At 33.0% G+C, this 21182-nt stretch overlaps 1 protein-coding gene across 1 annotated transcript; it reads left to right on the top strand.

Annotated features, from left to right (window-relative positions):
- The first annotated feature begins 1709 nt into the window (after positions 1-1709).
- Positions 1710-19995, top strand: LOC123693637 (putative fatty acyl-CoA reductase CG5065). Its single transcript, XM_045638822.1, has 11 exons — positions 1710-1792; positions 6175-6274; positions 7287-7403; positions 7626-7748; positions 8020-8145; positions 8852-8999; positions 15022-15123; positions 17362-17548; positions 18535-18641; positions 19081-19210; positions 19681-19995. Exons 1-11 carry the CDS (start codon positions 1710-1712, stop codon positions 19901-19903), a joined length of 1446 nt encoding a protein of 481 aa, XP_045494778.1. The 3' UTR covers positions 19904-19995.
- The last annotated feature ends 1187 nt before the right edge of the window (positions 19996-21182 follow it).

Genomic DNA, 21182 nt, shown 5'->3' with positions numbered 1-21182 from the left:
GGGATTTTATGAGTAGGTATTTTTAAGTCATCCGTGAAAAGCTATAAAACTTCCTGTATAAACAGACACATAATATATACAATAATATATAACATCACAAAAATGAGGAGCATCTCGAAGATAACTGGAGAAAAACCTTAATATATTTCGTAACCTTGTATGTCTACAGACGCTAGATTTTATCTTAATTTAGACTTTGTACTGCCAAAATATGTTTCTTGAGTCAAATAACTATTACTGCATAAAAATGTCATAACAATATTTTGTTCTTTAGTTGTTCTCCTCCAAATTTCTATCTAAAAATATCAAAATTCGGCAATGTCCAATCAAAGTACAGTTATATTAGCTTTTCACTGTAAAATGCAGAGCGGCAATCCTTTTAGTATGTAGGTTGTTGTGGTAAGTAAGTATGTACATAAATTGTTAATTTTAATATTACCTACCTACTAATAAAGAGTTTATTATTTTTATTATATTTAATGGCTTGCCCGAGATGGCTTGAAATAAAAAGTAGCCCATGTCACTCAGAAGTGGTTAAAAACAGTTTTCTGCTCGAAGAGGTATCTTCAAAATCAGTTAATAGAAACTAACAAGCGCACAAAATATCGAATCATTTTTCTGTAGATTTTTTTTTATTTATTTTGTAAATGATTAAGGTAGAAAAATATTACATAACGCAGTAAAAAAAAATAATGTTGTCTCATTATTATTTATAAGCTGTATGAAAATCAATTAATTCATTAATTAATGTTCATTTTAAACCAGTGATTAGTTGTGGATGATTCAGCGCATTTGAATATCTTGATATATATAAATCTCGTGTCACAATGTTTGTCCTCAATGGACTCCTAAACCACTTAACTGATTATAATAAAATTCGCACACAATGTGTAGGAACTTGAGAGATAGGATGGGTTTTATCCCGGAAATCCCACGGGAAAGGGAACTATGCGGGGTTTTCTCTGAAAACGTGGGCGAAGCCGCGGGCGGAAAGCTAGTATTTATAATATTTGTTTTATGACGACACAATACGACAAAAACATTCGAACTTTGTTCTAGAATTAAATAATAAATTGTATAATTTTCGTATTTTATAGTACGCAAGATAAGAAGATCCAAATAATAATAACAAAATATTACAATCAAAAGTGATGTTATTTTATGGATGGGTGTATACTTTAATATCGTTTATATTAAAAAAAAAACAATACTTTATTGTAGTTGGTTTTGATGTAAAGATTAATTACAGAACAGAGGCTACAATCAGTGAAATATATGGTCTTGGGCTCTTAGTCTAATCATCATGGTATGCTCTTCACAGGCAAAGGCAAGGCTTTTACCTAAGAATTTCTGTCACCAGAAACGTTACGAACCTACACATTACTATATCTTTTTCTATTATTTTTATTGTATACCTAACGGTAAAAATCCATAGATTTATTTATTTAGATATCCTTTACAAATTAATAATATCATGTACATAAATATCAAGCTTCTAACGTCTTGAATTACATATTGAAGTATGTATATGTATGTATGTAACGAGTTACCTGATAAACCATAGACAACAAAATTAATTTAATAAAAACGGTCTCTACACTCATATTGCTCTTTAAGTAATATATAATAATATAATAATATATCTTACCTATATAATAAAAAATGCACTGTCCGCCTGTTAGTCAGACAGTCCTTTGTAATATGCAATTATGCTTCGTGTAGTACGGTGTGTTGTGTGTGTCAATAGAAAAGCGGTGACAGCCCTGGGAAATGGCGCGAATTTCTCCACAGGGTATTTTTTTATTTTTTATTTCGTGTGGGCAAATGCATGTTTTTGAATGCTTGATTTTTGAGTGTGGTACGATGTGAATACAATTAATATTTTTTTTTTTTGTTTTTAAATGGATAAAAGTGTTGTTATTGGAAATAATTGAAAGTAAGTATGTACTTTGAAGACTATCACAAGTAATATTTTTTTTTTAATTTCATATTAATATAATTTTGGAACAGTTGTATTTCAAATCTTTTAACTATCGTTTATCATTTAAATTTAAAACTGAACGTGTGTTGATATACATTTCGATATTTTAATTTTTAATAATCCACGACCATTCTGGATACCTTAGCTCAGTGGTTTAGGTTTGAGCCCCATACCTCACGAGAGACATGGTTCGTTTATTACCCGACTACGGCAAAGCAAAAGGAGGGTTATGATTTTGACAGGCTATGTATGTATGTATGTATGTATGTATGTATGTATGTATGTATGTTCATCTGTTCCCTCGTAACGTCTAAACTACTTATCAGAATTTGACAAATGACATATCATTAGAAGCGTCTTAATTGTCCGCTGGTTATAGGCTATATGGGGTTTCACAAAATCTAATGTAGCGTCCTCTATCGGACAAAACATACAAAGTAAAAAAATAAAGTTAAGATAAATATCCCGTGTTTAGTATCATTTGAAAGCGCTTTCCTTGTACATTTTGAATATATATATATCACTAGCATTTGCTCGTGACTTTACCTGTATTCATGGGCTGATTGCATATAATTCACATCTTTTCGTCCATAGCTTCTTTATTAGTTCATCAGTTTAACTTTTGTTAATATTATGCCCCCAAATACACTTTAACACCAAAATAGTACAAATAATATAAAGTGAAAAAACTAAAACCCAACTACGACAATAACTGGCGCTGAAAAAGTATAAAACAAGATTTCAGAATACTGAACTGAACAAAGTTGCTAATGTAGTTGCAAGTAAATGGACACAGTAGACTCTACCAAGATGCCTTCGTTGTAAATTGACAATAATGTCATACAATACTATTCTGAAGTATGCAATATTCTACTATGTAAAGATAAATTTTCATGTTTGGAAAGGCGTAGTCACACGTTACATAATATACCTATCTACCGTAGCACTTCAACAACGTGTGACTACGCCTTTCCAAACATGAAAATTTATCTTTACATAGTGGAATATTGCATACTTCAGAATAGTATTGTATGACATTATTGTCAATTTACAACGAAGGCATCTTGGTAGAGTCTACTGTGTCCATTTACTTGCAACTACATTAGCAACTTTGTTCAGTTCAGTATTCTGAAATCTTGTTTTATACTTTTTCAGCGCCAGTTATTGTCGTAGTTGGGTTTTAGTTTTTTCACTTTATATTATCAAGAACGGGTCTGCCCACGTTGTTTCGATATAAAAAGCATAATAAACAATAATAATATTTATATTTCCTGGCCCTGTAACTATACAAATATTAGCGTTAATCCTTCCTTGTTGCGGCGTGAAAGAAGGACGAACAAACAAACAAACTCGTATTTTCCTACTAATATTGCAAATATAATACACATTGCAGATATTTATAATATATACAATACACATTGCAAATATTTATAATTAATGGTATACTAAGCGAGAACGGACTTGTAGTGTTGCATACACTGAACACGTAAAAAATACCTACTTAAACAACAAAATTACAACAAAAAATTTTTGCTTAATTTTTCCTACTTTGCTTGTTATGGTTGTACACATAGAGTTTTAAGAATTCATCTATTTGAAAGAAAACTGCGTCTGGAATTTTATAAGTATTTTTTACGCACTCAGCGTATGCAAAACTTTAACCTCCTTTGAGCTTAGTATACCAACAGTGGGACACCCTGTATATAACTTTCATTTAATCTATATATATAAAACTCAAAGGTGACTGATATAGTGATCTATCAACGCACAGCCCAAACCACTGGACGTATCGGGCTGAAATTTGGCATGCAGGTAGGTATCACCTAAGAAAGGATTTGGATCAATTCTACCCCCAAGGGGATTAACCCTAGATTACTACCCTTCGTCGATTCGACGACGCGTCACCAAAAAAATCGCTATAACTTCTACGCGCGCGACCTTATGGTTTTCTGACTTCAGCTAATCTCAGCCAACCCGTTGCGCTTGCGATGGACGGTAGTGTTTTGTGCGTGGAAGGTCCACACGCGCTGTTCCAGCATCCATGGCTCGTCACATCGACGAAGGTTAGTATTAACGTAACTTTTCGTACCTATTTAGTTAAGTTAAAATTACGTTATTTTATCTTTTATAATGTTGCCTATTATTTTATTTTTTAGATACGATTCATATGTTATTTTTAGAAATTGAAAGCGATGAGGAAAATTCATCTGCGAGAGGCCTGAAGACCACATTGAGGCTGAAGAGGCATGAAACGGAGGGTGATGATGAAGTTTCTACTGTAAATAAAGAGTAATTTCCAGATCAAGATTATGAGGCAAGTAGTAATACATCTCCCCACGTTCTATTGAAGACGAGACGCCTAGCACTTCAGCTGACCTTAGCGATTTGATTATAAGACCATCGCGTACCATTCTTCTTAGGAAAGACAAACACATATTATGGTCATCACAACAGTCAAGGTCACAAAGCAGAAGACCTTCAAAGAATATAGATACATAGCACGTGGGCCTGTACGCTTTTTTCAAGATGTTTTAGAACCTCTTCAATATTTTTCAGGTATAATTACTGGTGACATTACTGATACTCTGCGGAACTCAATCACATAAATTTTAAACATGTCAGGAAGAAATAATGTGAAAGTTATAAATGAGACTGAGCAAAGTAATGCTGCTAATGTGCCTCCATAGTAAAATAAAATAAACATATATGCTATATGTCCCTCCGTAAAGCAAAGGTAGACTAAAAATAGTTGCACTAGGTGCAAAAAATCGTTGTGTGGGGAACACAAACTTGATGTGTGTCACAAATGTTTTAGATCCTAAGCTATTATCAAAATTATATTTTTAATTAATTTTCCAGATATTATTTTTGTAATTAATAGTTTATTTCGAGCAATTTAGAGGATTATATTATATGTACGGAATTTTTCAAAAAAATTAAGAATGTTCATAAAGCGTGTAAACTGTGATCTCATTTTGATGACTGTTTGAATTAAAACTATGTTAAAATAAATATTTTAATATTTTTATATGTAGATTAATACATTATCCTTAAAATAAAAAAATAACTACAAATATATTTTTTAAATTAAACCCATAAATCCCCTCCAATAAACAGCGTAGTCGAAACGACGAAGGTTAGTATTAAACGTCGAAAAATAAGGTTAGTGTTCTAGGGTTAAATAAGGGATGAAAGTTTGTATGAAACTATGTCAATTTTATACCGATCGGGCTTAGACTTTGCATGCATAAAGCTACTATGACGTAGGCATTCCCTAAGTAAGGATTTTGTCAAATTCCACCTCTAAGGGGATAAAATATGTGATTAAAGTTTTGTAGTTTTGTAGACCCTAAGTTTTTACATACGCTAAAAAAATGTACCAAAGCCGCAAAAAATATACCTAATTAATATTAATACTTCTTAACGCGAGCGAAGCCGCGGGTAAAAGCTAGTAGGTATATAACATTAAAAAAACCGACTGGAAGAACATTGGGTACAATATTACAGCAAACAATTTGTAATTTGTTTCCAAAATGCAAAATTTGCATAGGTACTTAAACAAAAACTTATTTCATTGTCCTATCTAAAATCTTGGCTAGAGATAGCATTACTACAATGTTAAAAAACTCATTATGACACTGGTAAGATCATGAAATGGGGCGCCAAAAAAAAAAAGGCATAAAGTACCACTAAAATACATTGTTGACTAGCATTTATTTAAACAATTCGGAACTTCAAAATTTTTCTGAGTCTCTAGAAAGAGTATGAACTTCGTAGAAGTAAAAATAATATAATGTGAACTTTTCTACCTAATTGTTTGTACATCAGTTTACAATTAATATTTACTTTGTATGTTTATTTTTAATGTTTGAAAATATCTTTGTCCTTAGAACTTTTTTATTTATAGGATAATTTTCTTATGTACTTAAAACAACAGTTCTCAATAATATGAAAATATCTTAGGTCTACTTTAGAATAGTAGCAATAAAAACATAGTTAACTGTATGTACTGTGTACTGTAAACATAGTATGTAAATAAAGAACATTTTGAAACATTAAATCGGCCCCACAATCGGCCCTATAATTTAAACCATGATAAGAAACAGAAAGTTTATTTCACAATATTATTATGATATATTTGTTATTATAGCTTCGATGTCGATGGTAAAAACAATCCTGTCTTCCATTCACAGAAGCGCAGTTCCTGTATCAAAAGAGAAATACACAAGGATAGAAGATTTTTACGCGGGAAAATCCGTATTTATCACAGGCGCTACTGGTTTTCTTGGAAAGGTAAATTTTGTAATGTAAAGAACATTTTAAAAGGACCTTGATTGGTGAAGCTGATCAAATGCAATGTCAGAACGTTATCACTATGCGCCCTCTTCACAATGGACAGCGTTGGCCCAACAATTAATGATCGTCAATATTTGCCAACGGCGATTATGAATAAACATCTGCAACGACCGCGACGTCTGGTCATAGACATTTTCGCCCTTTATAGTATCGTGATTGCCTCTGTTCGCCCAACGCTGCCCATTGTGTAGAGGGCCCGCGAATATGTGTTGCCAACATTTTTAGTGAAGTCCCATGTCCTCTGAGGTATGAGGCAGATGCGTTATTCATAATCTATTTCACTGATCAATTTTCTTTTTAGAGACAAGTAGGTGATCAGCCTCCTGTATCCAGACAGAGACATTTTTTTCTTCGGAAAAAGGAATCTAGAAAAATTAAGAATATTTGTTTGTTTTGTTAAAGTGTTTGTTGTTCCTGGTGGAATAAATGGTTCTTTCTTTATTTCTATAACAATAATTATAATATTATCTATAGAATCGCCATAACGTTTTAGTATCATAATTTAGTTTTAATTTGAATTTTAAATTAAATTAAATTTTTGTAAATACATATCACGATTAATAAATAAGTAGTTAAATGCTTAATTTCTGGCATTCAAAAAATACCAAGTAAGACCATAACTTTTTGTCAGTAAAATCATATTATCATAAAATATTTTATATAATTAAAGGTTATAATGATAAAAAGTGATTACGAATACCTACTGGAAACAAATTGTTGTGTTCAAATTATTTCGAGTTACATACTGAATATATTTATTAATCTTTATTGCTCTGATAATTTTAAAATAAAACTTAACGTATGATTAATACATTTAAATAATTGAAGGTCTTATCCATATATAACGATTTCTTCCAGACAACCAGACTAGAGATATTAAATTTAACTATTACTTTGGGACCATTTTTCTTTATTTTGACTGAGAAATTTTTATAAAATCTAATTACAGTTGTTCGTAGAGCGGCTGCTATATAATTGCAAGGATATCGATAAAATATATATTTTAATAAGGCCCAAGAAAGGACAGGACCCTGGCAAAAGGCTGCAAAAAATATTTGACGTTCCGGTAAGAATACCTTCATTATATGCATTTTTTACTTGATGTATCTGGGTTTTAATGAATATAAAATAGATCCTTTAAATTTGTTGGCGTCTGAATTGTTGTTTCTTGAGAGTTAACCACAGGATTTAACTTATCTAAATTGGAATAACACTACGTTGCACATACCAAAAAAAAACAATAAGTAACCATTTTAAATTTTAATATAATCGACATTTTTTTTTTCAGATTTTCGATAAATTAAAAGAAACAAGGCCCGAAGATTTGAGGAAAGTGACTGCTATTGAAGGAGACATTACATCACCTGAACTGGGAATCAAAGATGCGGACAGACAAAAATTAATTGACCAGGTTAATACATAGTACATACTATCGTTGTCTATATATTTTACACATTATTTTGAAGAGTTTTTAGGTCATTACAATTATAATTTATTAAATTAAAGAATCTTCATGGTTTCCATAGATTTATGGGATAAAACCTATCCTATATGTTAATACAAGTTACCCTCTATATGTGTGTTAAATTTCATTATAATCGGTGCAGTAGTATTTGCGTGAAAGAGTTACAAACATACATCCATCCTCACAAAAGTATTTAAAAAAATGTTGTATTTTCAAGGTATCAGTAGTATTCCATTCGGCAGCTACAGTCAGATTTGCAGACACTTTTGATATGATTATGAACGTCAATTTAGAAGGTACGAGAAAGGTTATTGAATTGAGCAAGAATATGAAAAAATTAGACGTAAGTATATTTTAGAAAATATAATGTACAAAAAAACGCTATGTAGAGAAAGAATTGATCTCTGATAGTAGAAACTACCTATATGGAATACTAGCTGTGCCGCGCGGTTTCATCCGCGTGGCTCCGCTCCTGTTGGTCTTAGCGTGATATATAGCCTATATTACTCGTGGATAATGTAGCTTTCGAATGGTGAAAGAATTTTTAAAATCGGTCCAGTAGTTTACGAGCCTATTCATTACAATCAAACAAACAAAGATATCCTGTTTATAATATCCCACCAAAAACATAAATGTAAGAATTGGAGCCAATTTCAATCGTTGACTTAATTTGCCAAAAAAAGAAATGAGATCTAAATGTGTGCCAAGTTCTGTAGACAGTCCAGAAAATTTACAAAGATGTATTAAGTTCTTAGGTGAACTGAAAACTCAATTGTTTTGTTTTCCCTTAGAGAACAACGTTAATTCCAAAATATGACTTTTTTAATTTGAATAATATAATTATTTTCACAAAGCAAACAACTAATGACCTATTGAACCTCATAATAGGGGGTGAAAAGTGGCTCCAAATGGTTCGTGTAAAAATACACACGGCTTCAGCTGCTCGCGAGTTCTCTTCGCTTGAACTCGGCTTGACACGCTGCCGCGTGTCTAGATTAGTGTAGATTACGAAGATGAAATACCTACTGTGCATAATATGTTCTTTACAGTCATTCATATATATTTCAACGGCATTTTCTAATGCGAATAATTTAGTAATTGAGGAGAAACTGTACCCTCCTCCCAGAGATGTGGAAGAGGTTCGAAGATTCGTCAAAGAGCATGGTACTGATGAGAAGAAAGTTAACGAATTCTTAGGTATGGTTTTACTGCGATCATTTAACTCTTAACTCTTTTTTAAGACGAATAACTAATCAGAAACTCGTTAATAATTGCATGCCTGATTGCTGGATAATAGTTTTTTTTTCAATAACTGATAACTATGTAGTTTATATAAATATTCACAAATTAATAGCCATGTGAATTTGCATTAATATTCTGTTATAAACGAAATAAGAATTGAGACTTACGACATTTAGTTTCGAGCTCGAACGCGATCAAAGAGCGCACGCGATATTCAACTTTACGGCTTTGTTAGCGTCTAGCACAGATCTAGTACACCGACTAGCACCGAAGCGGTCTCTCAAGTCTCAGTGCCGCCATAGATAATACTGAGTGCCGCGCTGTACGCCGTCATGAGAGGGTTTGTATCGCACGCGGCCGCGTCCTTTATGTTTATTATATTGTAGTTCAGGATACATCGCCCATTTTTGCAAGTGACTACTATCAAGCTGATTTTCCGTTTGTTTTGATGAGACACCGAATAATTTCGTGTACGAAACTCTCGATTGTGGTAGCTAACAGAGATAACAAGGATAAAATTTTTTAATATTTTGATGGTTCTCAAATATTTATTAAGCAATTTGTAGGACAATAATATGTCTGTTGAATTATATAAACCTTAAGTAAGTGAAAACAAAAAAATCAGCTTGTTAGTAATCATTTATGATGACCTCGTTATCGATACACTTTGGAAAGGGGGACTCTTTGAACAAACCATAGATTTTGTAGGACAAATATTTTTTCGAATAATTTAGGTAATTATCTTGAGATTGAACAAAAAAACAATTTCAGTTAGTAATAAATATTTGAGAACCATCAAATCAAAATTTTTTATCCTTGTTATCTCTGTTAGCTATCACAATCGAGACTTTCGTACACGAAATTATTGGGCGTCTCATCAAAATAAAGCTACAAACGGAAAATTAGCTTGATAGTAGTCACTTGCAAAAATGGGCGATGTATCCTGAACTATTGTAGTTATTTTAATAAAATTCATATTATAACGCTATACAATGGGAAACAAAGATAACAAGGTCAGGTTCAGAAGAGAAAGAAAGTAGAACGTTTGAAAAATATCGCAAGAATCATGAGAGAAGCAAAGCAGTATTTTTTTTTTTTATTATGTAGGTACTTAAATGTTATTTTGACGAAACGTGTAATCTAAACTTTATAACTGTATGACACAGTCACGACTATATTCATACAATTTTATACTTTAGAGTTTAGACTATGGTAATACGGTCCTATTTTCAAAGGAGCCAGTAAATTCCTCAAAAATGTTTTCGTTCTGTTTCGGTCTTCTTTTTTTTAACGTTGGAAAATGCATTTACGCATCCCCCTCTGCAGTTTTTCTGCGTGAGCGAGTATGTGGGACTCGCGAGAAGCCATACCCACTAAAACCCAACGGTGGCCTCCGTTCACCTTCAGTGGCAGGGGCAACAGGCACGCCTTATACCACCACCGCGTATCAGGTATCAGAAGATAACGCCGCCCTATTGTCGGGCTATCCACCTTCTATCGCAGGGGGGGGGGGGGGGGGCGGTTTACTTGCAGTGAGCATAGCTACAATATGCTCGTTTCAACGTAAACCTCCCCCTGCGCTTATTCTTCAAACCGTATAATATTTCAGTCCTGTTGCTGTACATAAAGACACCTGCGTCTGCCGGGTCATTCTCCCGGGCCCTCTGCAACCTCCTTTGCTTTGATCACGGCCTCGCAAAAGGCCACGACCGTCTTCCATTTAGTGTCGCCACTGAGCATCACTTAAACACCAAGTACCTTTACGACAAATACGCAATAATGACCACATTGGACATACATACTTCCAGGTACCTCTATGATGATCTGATAATATTAATTTATGCACCTGCTACCTCGAACCTAGCGCGTTGCGTTCAAGGCCAGTTGCGTTGGAGATTGTAAGAACATAGGAAGCTATGGAGACGATTTGATTATTATTAACAAATATTGTGTAACAATATTATAATAATATAAGTAATTATGTTATAAGTAGTATAACAATTTTGTTGTTTTTGCTTATATTTTTAAACATTTATACAAGGTGTTATTTTAATCACTTCTTAAGAGGTCATTGTACTCATCATTATGAAAAACTGTTACAATAAAATAATAATAAATAAATACAAAAAACAGTTTTTCCCTACATTTATTTTCGCATAACTCGTCAAAATTGAAGGTACAGCTGATTTTATTTTCGCGACTTCAGGTTTGGACCCAAACATTTGATTTGCATAAAAATGTAGTTAGTGTTAAATAAAAATTCTTAATTGCGAAAACTTTTTTTATTTCATAAAATAAATAAAAGTGTCTCTATTCAATCTATGTTCTCTATTCTAAAATCGAAATATGTACAATAAAGTTGGAATATTCTGGCGACGCGCGACGTTCGGCTCGCTCGCGGGAAATGAAGCGCGGACCGCGGAGTGGCGGGGTGCATGGGGCGGAGCTTGCGTAGAAATTATTTTAGAGTGCCCGGTCTTAAATCTCAATCAGAATAGGCATGACGACAGTATCCATAAATGATCGTATTAGTGTTTTTAAGGGAAAATGAATAATAAAACTTAAAAACATTAAGATTAATGATCAATCAAATAAAACATTGAATAAAACATTGAACAAAATCAATAAAATAAAACATTGAAATTTTGCAGTTGGCCATTTTGACTAAAACACGTCACGCTTAAGTAAACAATTCACGTCAGATGTATTTTGTTGTCTTAGATTACAAAATAAAGTACAGATGGAGCATGACAACCGCCCGTCGCCCTTGTCAAAGAAAATACGAAATCAAAAACAAATACGTCGCTGCACCAGTGCTATAATAGCGCATATAGTGTCATGCAATACGTCAAAAAGGGTTTGCAATTTTAGTAAAAAAAATGCCGTCTTGTGATAATAAAACGCTGTAAAATTTGTTCCCGAAAACAAAAAAAAAGATAAAACATCGTTTCACAGATTTTCTGTAGATTATTTGGCTGATTTATTTCTTTAATTCGAATAATAATTTTACAGATATGAAGGAATACAAAACTTCAACGTATGTTGCCAGTATTTTGAAAATGAATTTGCCATTTTTATTGGTAAAACGGTAAAATGGTTAAAAGATCTTCAGGGTAATGCTGTTGGATTTTTCGATCGTGAATGTGATTATTTGTATAGTGCACTAAAGGTTCATGATAATTATTAGATTATTTTAATAAGCATAATACATTATTTTGTTACTTTTACAAAGCTTAAAAACGTCATAGTCGTTTTCGCTAGCGATTTAATTTATGTGAACTCCATGATGGATATGATGAAAATAAAATGTCCCGTATTCTTGACTAAAAACTACCGCTATTCGTATTCATATATTATGAAAAATAAAAAATAATATAATTATTAATTATTATAGTTAATATTGAAACTTTTTTTATGTAATTTATTTAATAAAAAATTGAATACAATTATTTTGTCCATATATAACTTTAGTAGGTAGGTACTTTATGTAATAAAAGAATTTAAATAAAAATTAAAACTTGACTTCTCATTTCTCCGTCACTACCGCCACTAACATAATAATTCAGATCATTGCAATGAAATGAAACCTCACAACTCAAAAAATCGGTCCAACGGTTTATACTGCAGGGCGTGTCAAAGAAATATTATACATACATACATAAACTCGAAAAACATAACCCTCTTTTTTCCGCTGTCGGGGAAAAATTTGGGAAATTTTTCAATATCTGGCAACATTACACGCACACAGAAGCACCGTGTACGTACAGTGCAGCGGCGAAATGACAGCACACATAGCTTTATTGAAAATGACGATAAATTATTCGGTTTAGTTCGGCAACGCTCCATCTGTCTTTTATTTTGTAATCTAAGCACTTAGATTACAAAATAAAGTACAGATGGAGCATGACAACCGCCCGTCGCCCTTGTCAAAGAAAATACGAAATCAAAAACAAATACGTCGCTGCACCAGTGCTATAGCGCATAAAGTGTCATGCAATACGTCAAAAAGGGTTTGCAATTTTAGTAAAAAAATGCCGTCTTGTGATAATAAAACGCTGTAAAATTTGTTCCCGAAAACAAAAAAATATATAAAACATCGTTTCACAGGTTTTCTGTAGATTATTTGACTGATTTATTTCTTTAATACGAATAATAATTTTACAGATATGAAGGAATACAAAACTTCAACGTATGTTGCCAGTATTTTGAAAATGAATTTGCCATTTTTATTGGTAAAACGGTAAAATGGTTAAAAGATCTTCAGGGTAATGCTGTTGGATTTTTCGATCGTGAATGTGATTATTTGTATAGTGCACTAAAGGTTCATGATAATTATTAGATTATTTTAATAAGCATAATACATTATTTTGTTACTTTTATAAAGCTTAAAAACGTCATAGTCGTTTTCGCTAGCGACTTAATTTATGTGAACTCCATGATGGATATGATGAAAATAAAATGTCCCGTATTCTCGACTAAAAACTACCGCTATTCGTATTCATATATTATGAAAAATAAAAAATAATATAATTATTATAGTTAATATTGAAACTTTTTTTATGTAATTTATTTAATAAAAAATTGAATACAATTATTTTGTCCATATAATAATTATAACTTTAGTAGGCAGGTACTTTATGTAATAAAAGAATTTAAATAAAAATTAAAACTTGACTTCTCATTTATGTATATGTATAGCCTACGTCTGCGTCACTACCGCCACTAACATAATAATTCAGATCATTGCAATGAAACCTCACAACTCAAAATCGGTCCAACGGTTTATACTGCAGGGCGTGTCAAAGAAATATTATACATACATCCATAAACTCGAAAAACATAACCCTCTTTTTTCCGTAGTCGGGGAAAAATTTGGGAAATTTTTCAATATCTGGCAACATTACACGCACACAGAAGCACCGTGTACGTACAGTGCAGCGGCGAAATGACAGCACACATAGCTTTATTGAAAATGACGATAAATTATTCGGTTTAGTTCGGCAACGCTCCATCTGTCTTTTATTTTGTAATCTAAGTTTGTTGTTATGAATATGTTGAGAATACGCATTTTTATTTATTTTCTATTGTTTCACGTATGCTTTATCGACTCAGAACAGAAATATAATTGCGAATTCACGAATACGTGGTTTCGGGGTTCTCCGCGCTATCTTTATACAATCATTTCTTATTATTTTCTCGCTTGAAATAATTACTAACACATTTTTGAGCATTATTTTTATGTGCATTCACACTACAATACTGCACACCACTTATAAACTTTGAAATTCGTTTTTATAACACATATTAAATATTTTTTTAATTTTCTTCGCAATGCGTACAAATAATTACGTATTTACCTACTAAAGAGTGGTCACGCCTACGCCATGACACCTGCGAGCTGTTTTGGCACAGTTAAAAAATATTTTTTGAAAAATGGCTTTTATCTTCGTTAAATTTAAGTATATTACCGAAATATAGGGTTTTTCTTGTATAGTAAACGTATACACACATCATAAATAAATAATAAAATAAAAATAAAAATTGTTTATTTCTTTTAAACAAGTTTTCATCTCGGGTTGGAGGTAAGTGCCTTCATTTAAGTGACAAATTTCACTTGTGTTAGAAGGCGCTTCTCTTCCATAACAATTACTAGGCATTAACAATTAAAAGAAAGCTTAAAAAATAAGGTAATACATAAAAATAAAAATACTCTAAAAATTGGTAGAATGGATGCGTGTGTGTGTGTGTGTGAGTGTGTGTGTGAGTGCGTGTGTGAGTGTGTGTGGGTGTATGTGTGTTCGCATGTTATTGTTTGTGTAATGTACGTAAGAAATTAAGAAATTAAGAAATCATGGAAGAGGATTTCAAAATCTTTCGTCATGCCTATTTGTTCTATGGTTTATTTATCAATTAATAAACGTAGGTATGTTTATCAGAAAGCCCATAACCAATGCTAATAAATTGTTGGTATTTACAGGAAAGTTCCCAAATCCTTATGTGCTATCGAAGGCATTGTGTGAGTTTCTACTTGATCAAGACAGAGGACACATGCCTTCAATCATAGTCAGACCTTCTGTAGGTAAGTTTGATACCTACTTACTTGTGCTCTATTTTTGTATCCTACTAATATTATAAATGCGAAAGTTTGTGAGGATGTGTGTGTGTGTGTGTGTGTGTCTTTCACGCAAATACGACTGAAATTTAGCACACATATAGAGGGTAACTTGGATTAACACATAGGGTAGGTTTTATCCCGGAAATCCCACGGAAACGGGAACTATGCGGGTTTTCCTTTGAAAACGCGGGCGAAGCCGCGGGCGGAAATCTAGTATTATAATATTTGTACGGTAGATAGTTTATTCTGAATTCTTTATTGCTTCAAAGCATTACTAATACTTAGTCCGTTTTCTTATGGGCATGCTTGTATGGAAAGTTATAAATTTTTGAGTAAAGCAATGCCATTTGGTACGAATTTTGTACTCGTCCATCTAAGAACAAATCGCCTGGTAACCAGTCATTACTCCCCTGCAGAAGGGAGGTAGGGTTCTATAACCCCCCTCGGTTATAGAACAGAGCACCCGGCACTCCGAAAAAAAATTCTGGCGGAGCCATTTGGACCTTTGAGTCGAGTTTGGTATCGTTATCAGGTAACTAGATAATGCCTGATTCATTCCCCATACCAGTTTTTTAGGGTTCCGTAGCAAAATATGTCACAATCTTTAAAATAATGAACTTTTGGTAGTGGCAAAATCCGAACAAACCAGTATATTTTTATATTTTTGTATTAAACCTGGTTTATAAAAAAAATACTGTCTGAAAGGCTATTTAATGCAGATTATAAAAACATTAACATGTTACCATACGTAGTACATATTAACTCAATGCATGTTACATATTATATATTTTACCATTTTCAATGTAAAATAAATTATGGAATAGACGATAAAGTACATAATATGTATCCGTAATATTGACTGTCTTTCAAGGGACAAGAAAAAATAACCTTTTTACTCTTAGATTGCTAGTCGGTGATTGCAATGAGTTTTGTGGAATAGGTAAGTAATCTAAAGTGTGGAATGTCTTGTCAACCTTAGTGGCTACTGATGATGATTATCTCTATTTAATATAATATATATATGTATATCTATCAAATGTAAAAAATATTGAATATACGTTAATTATAGAGGTACTTTCTTTTGTATATTTATTACTACTTATATTATTTTATTCTATTAATTTTTGTTTATCTCTGCACATAGACGTATTATTAACCGACTTCAAAAAAAGGAGGAGGTTATCAATTCGGCCGGTATGTTTTTTGAAGTGAAAACTTCTTTAGCGGCGTTGGGTATAAAATCTTAAACTCGCGTCAGGACACGTGGCCTGATCGAAAAAGCGTAAGACGGATGTTTTTTTCTTTTTTTTTAGCCCTTATATTCCATGCGTAAGACGGATACCATTCCAAAATATCAAACATGCTGAACGTTAATAATCAAGTTTTCACTGCCGGCACTACCGGAGTGCAACCCGTCTTTTTTATGTATGTACACCGATTACTCCGAGGTTTCTGAACCGATTTACGTGATTCTTTTTTTGTTCGATGCGGAATGGTGTCGAATTGGTCCCATAAAAATTTTATTCGGATAGTTTTTATTTTATGGACATTTTTGCAAGTGCAAGTTTGAAGTCGGTTGTTTTTAACGCAGTTATCACTTGTTTTAATTGTTCAAATTTATTATTTATATTTATTTTAATATTTTATTACTGTAATGGAGGTCACTCTGATTTCTCTATTCTCACGCGACAACGGCCCCTAAATAGGGGCCACTGAAAACCGGCGCTGTGCGTGCATTTCTGTCGTACAGTATTTAGCTGAGTTGGTCACCTTCTTCGAGGACATCCTACCGTGCAAATTTCGTTTAATTTTTTATTTTTTCTCTTTATTATTTTACTTTTTTATGTTTATCATGTTTTTAAGACTTTGTTTGATTATGTCCTTGAAATAAATGTTTTTTCTTTCTTTCTTTCTTTTTTGCTCGATAACGTGTGATCTTTTGGTTTAATTTTTGTCTACTGTGAAATTTTTATTAGTCTGATGTATTGACCTGGTGAACTTATAGTTTTTGCTTTGAATAGTCAAATCAATTATAGCCAAAACTATAAATCAATGAAAAATAACTATTAATTATTTTGTCTATCTGTCTATCAACGTCCGTACGTAAGAAAGTAATGGCACATTTTCTTATACATATATCACAAACTGCTGTACTATGTATCACTTGCTACACATATTTAATCATTCAGCAATTGCTTCCAGTATGTCCAATTCTCCACGAACCCGTGAAAGGCTGGACCGACAGCTGGGTGGCAGCCACGGCCCTCTTCAGTAATGTGGCAAGGGGCCTCACCAATGCTGTCTATGGGAGAGAGGACGTGGTTTGTGACCTTATTCCTGTGGATTACGTCACTAATTTGACTATTTTGGCTGCAGCTAAGGGAAATAAGTGAGTATTAGATGACCAATGTGAAGATATTCTATAATCGGAAATAAACAGACAACTTACGCTAGGTACTTTCGTACCGGCCCTCTGAGTGAAGCGAAATTGGACCAGCGAGGGGCTGAACGGCTGGTTTAGAGTCGGGAGATTCGACCGGCCCGACGGCCAGGGCTAGGTGTGGCCCAGCGGCCGCTGTGTGCAGCGTGGGATGGCGACCAGAGGTCACGGCCGAGACCGGACCGGACCGGACCGAGGGCCGGAGCGGGGGCTGCGAGGTAATCTCTATAAAAGTGCGCCGGAGGGTCCCCCGACGTGTATTTCACACATCGGAGGACCTTCCCTTCACCCTCCGGCCGGACGGTGTTGGGGTCGGGGGTTCGGGGGAACGCGAATGATGGAGCGGGGAAAGATCCATTGTCTGCGCGTTGGTGGCGTAAGCCTTCGTTCAAGCAGCCGCCAGCGAGGGGGGTTCTAGTGGTGGGCCTGTAAATGGGCATCTGCTGGGCGGGACACGCGGTAGAGTCGTAACCGTTCCCGCAGTTCCGTCCAAAGCAGCGCGATGGAACAGAGTGGGGTTTTAGTCGGTAAAAATCCGACATAACCACGGCTCCATCCCCGGGAGCCGGGGGTATCTAAGAAGATTTCCCCACTATAAAAAAGGTACTTTCGTACCACTTCATAATTTTTGGCATATGTTGATGTTCTTACATGTAGTAATGATAGTCTCAGTCATTCTTTTATCTTTCATTACTAAAATAAATCAACCAAGGAATTCTAATATAGGTACGATAGATTTATTTTGGTATTTGTTCATTTTAAAAAATTTAGTAGAAAATAGATTTTCATTATTATTGACTACCATTTTACTTTTGATTGCTATTGTATTGTTCTGATACTGAAGCATAATAATATACTAGGTACTAGTTTGAAACAACAATTCTGGTTATAAGTAAAATATCTGTTGTCCCATATGTACATATATTTTTTAATAGAACAAAAGATGTGCTGGTCTACAATATTTGCAGCAGCGCAGTCAACCCCATAACATGGCAACATGCATCTAATTTATTCTTAGAAGAGAGTAGAAAACATGATTATAGTAAGTAACATATTATTATGTTGGCTAACTTTAAACCACAATCTCAGTTTTTTTTTACTAATGCATAGTTCAAATATAAAATATTAAAAATTATCATTAACCTTGGCCTATATTGTATTAATAATTGTCCATAGTATAGTGCAAGAACTATAAAGGTTCAGGCCATAATACAAAAGAGAAAAATGCATACTTTTTATTTGTAGATTTTTTTGATATTTTACCTACTTCTTATTTGTGGATTTTAAAGTGAAACTTTTATTACATCGTCTCAAACTTTTTAGTCTGTGTAGCGCATGTCGCGTGACGCACGATACGTACGATAATTATCATACAAATACGGTAATTTTTAGTTAAATGTCTATTGTGTGAAAAAAAGTTTCACTTTTACCGTGGTTTCATAAAACCACACAACATTTTATTTTATGTTATATATTTTCAGGTAAAAGAAAACAGAAACAATTATTATTAAGCATGTCACCAGCAGTTGTTAAAAGTATGACGTTTATTTTTAAAACAATACCCCTCTTCTTCGCTGATGCGGGCCTGGTCATCAGGGGAAAGAAGCCTTGGTATGTGACTATATCAAATATGATATTCAACTCAGTAAATTAAAATATTTATTTTCTTACTTCCATTATACTGTGATTATATTAAATATTCAATTATGTTAAATATTCAAATTGTGTTCTATCCCAATCGACAGCCTATTTATTTTTGTTAAAAAAAATCAGAGCAACTTCATAATTAGTACAGACCACTTTTAGTGAAGACGACTTATTATATTGGAATAAGCCACAGTACATTAATTACTACTACGACTAATAAGGATATTGCCAGCAAGACAGCCCGGCTCTAACCGAAATAGCAAGAGGAACAGTATATCAAAGAACCAACTATACTAAAATTCTCTCTTGTCAACGTTGCTTCCTCCTGTGTTCCTCCTATACGAACACCTTTAATTCTATTATATATTTATTACAGTTTGAGTGACAAGCAATAGAATTCCACATAGTTCATTTATTAATTCTTCTTTTTTCAGGCACATGAAAGAACACAACCGGGCGAAGCACCTAAGAGACTTGATATACGCCTTAACAACAACATCCTGGACAATAAAATGCAACAGAACACTCAAACTTATAGAGTCTCTCGATGACCATGATAAGAAACAATTCCAATGTGACCCTTGTAAGATATGTTGGAACGAGTATATGAAAATATTTGCGTATGGTGTAAAGAAATATCTCTTAAATGGTAAATAGAAAATAAGGTAAATTAAGTGGTATATGTTAATAAAGTATAATTTAATTATTTCTTGTTTTCAATAGGTAGAATCATTATTTTGTATTTATTGTCATTAGAAGGAAAATAAATAAAAATAAAAATAATTTTATTTTTTTATTTATTTATTTATTTATTGTCATTAGAAGGAAAATGACAAAAATACAAGCGATTTATCCACTGTATTGTTTTCAATTACTCTCTACATAAGTAATTATTTGTGAATTATACATCTAATAAATAATAAATAATAAATGATGGATATGTTTTAAATATTGCGAGTAAGTCTGATTAAAACTCGAGAACGGCTGGGCCGATTGAGCTGATTTTGGTTTTAAAATGTTTGTCGTAGTCCAGGGTAGGTCTAAACGATGAGCAAATAAGGAAAAATTGCGAGTAAGATAGAGTATATATGTAATTCCTAAAATCGCACGGAAATGTGTGAAATAAATTATTTTATACACATTTACTAGGAAATCTATACATTTGCTAAATAGCTATCGGAAATGTTAAACATTTAAGATATTGATATGTCGCAGGCAAACGAATTTTCGGCATATTACAACAGCTAGCCGTAATGTAATACAATCCAACTGCGCCAAATATACGCGGGGACAGCGGGACGAGGGGGCTGATTACTTGCCAAATGAAAATTTGATTTTATAATAATAAATATAAGTAAGTTGATTTTGTGATATTTACGTTAAAAGTTAGATAGTTGATTTTTAAAATGTTAATTAGTAAAAAAATAATATGAACATAATATTATCACAATTTTACGGTATGACTGTTACCCGATTGTATCAATAAGAGCTATAATAAAAAAAAAACAACGTGTTTAATTACAGAAAGCATTTACTTTACACATTTCCTATAAATACGATATTGGAATTGTATACAATTCCTAGGAAGATTATACATTTCCTAGGATATGCATGCATTAAATAGTTTTTTAAACAAGATTTTATAGATTGTACACATTTCCTAGGAATTGTATACAATTCCTTGATTTCATACATTTCCGGTAACATATACAATTCCGAGGTAGCGTGGACGCAGGACGTGTCGTATCTACTGTTCCGTTGTTCCTTCGGGTAAGTACTGTGATTTATCTTTTTATGACATTTACGAACAAATGACATCTATACTTTGATTTATATTACTAAATGTCAATGCATCGACAAAACTAAATGCAAGTGTCGACTTTTCATTTTTTACAACATTTTTTTAATAAAAAGTAATTTGAAACGATAAAACTTT

Source organism: Colias croceus, chromosome 8 (genome assembly GCF_905220415.1).
Source record: "Colias croceus chromosome 8, ilColCroc2.1".
In the NCBI taxonomy this organism is placed as follows: domain Eukaryota; kingdom Metazoa; phylum Arthropoda; class Insecta; order Lepidoptera; family Pieridae; genus Colias; species Colias croceus.
The sequence above is the reverse complement of the archived record's forward strand: the minus strand, read 5'-3'. Positions and strand labels throughout refer to the sequence as shown.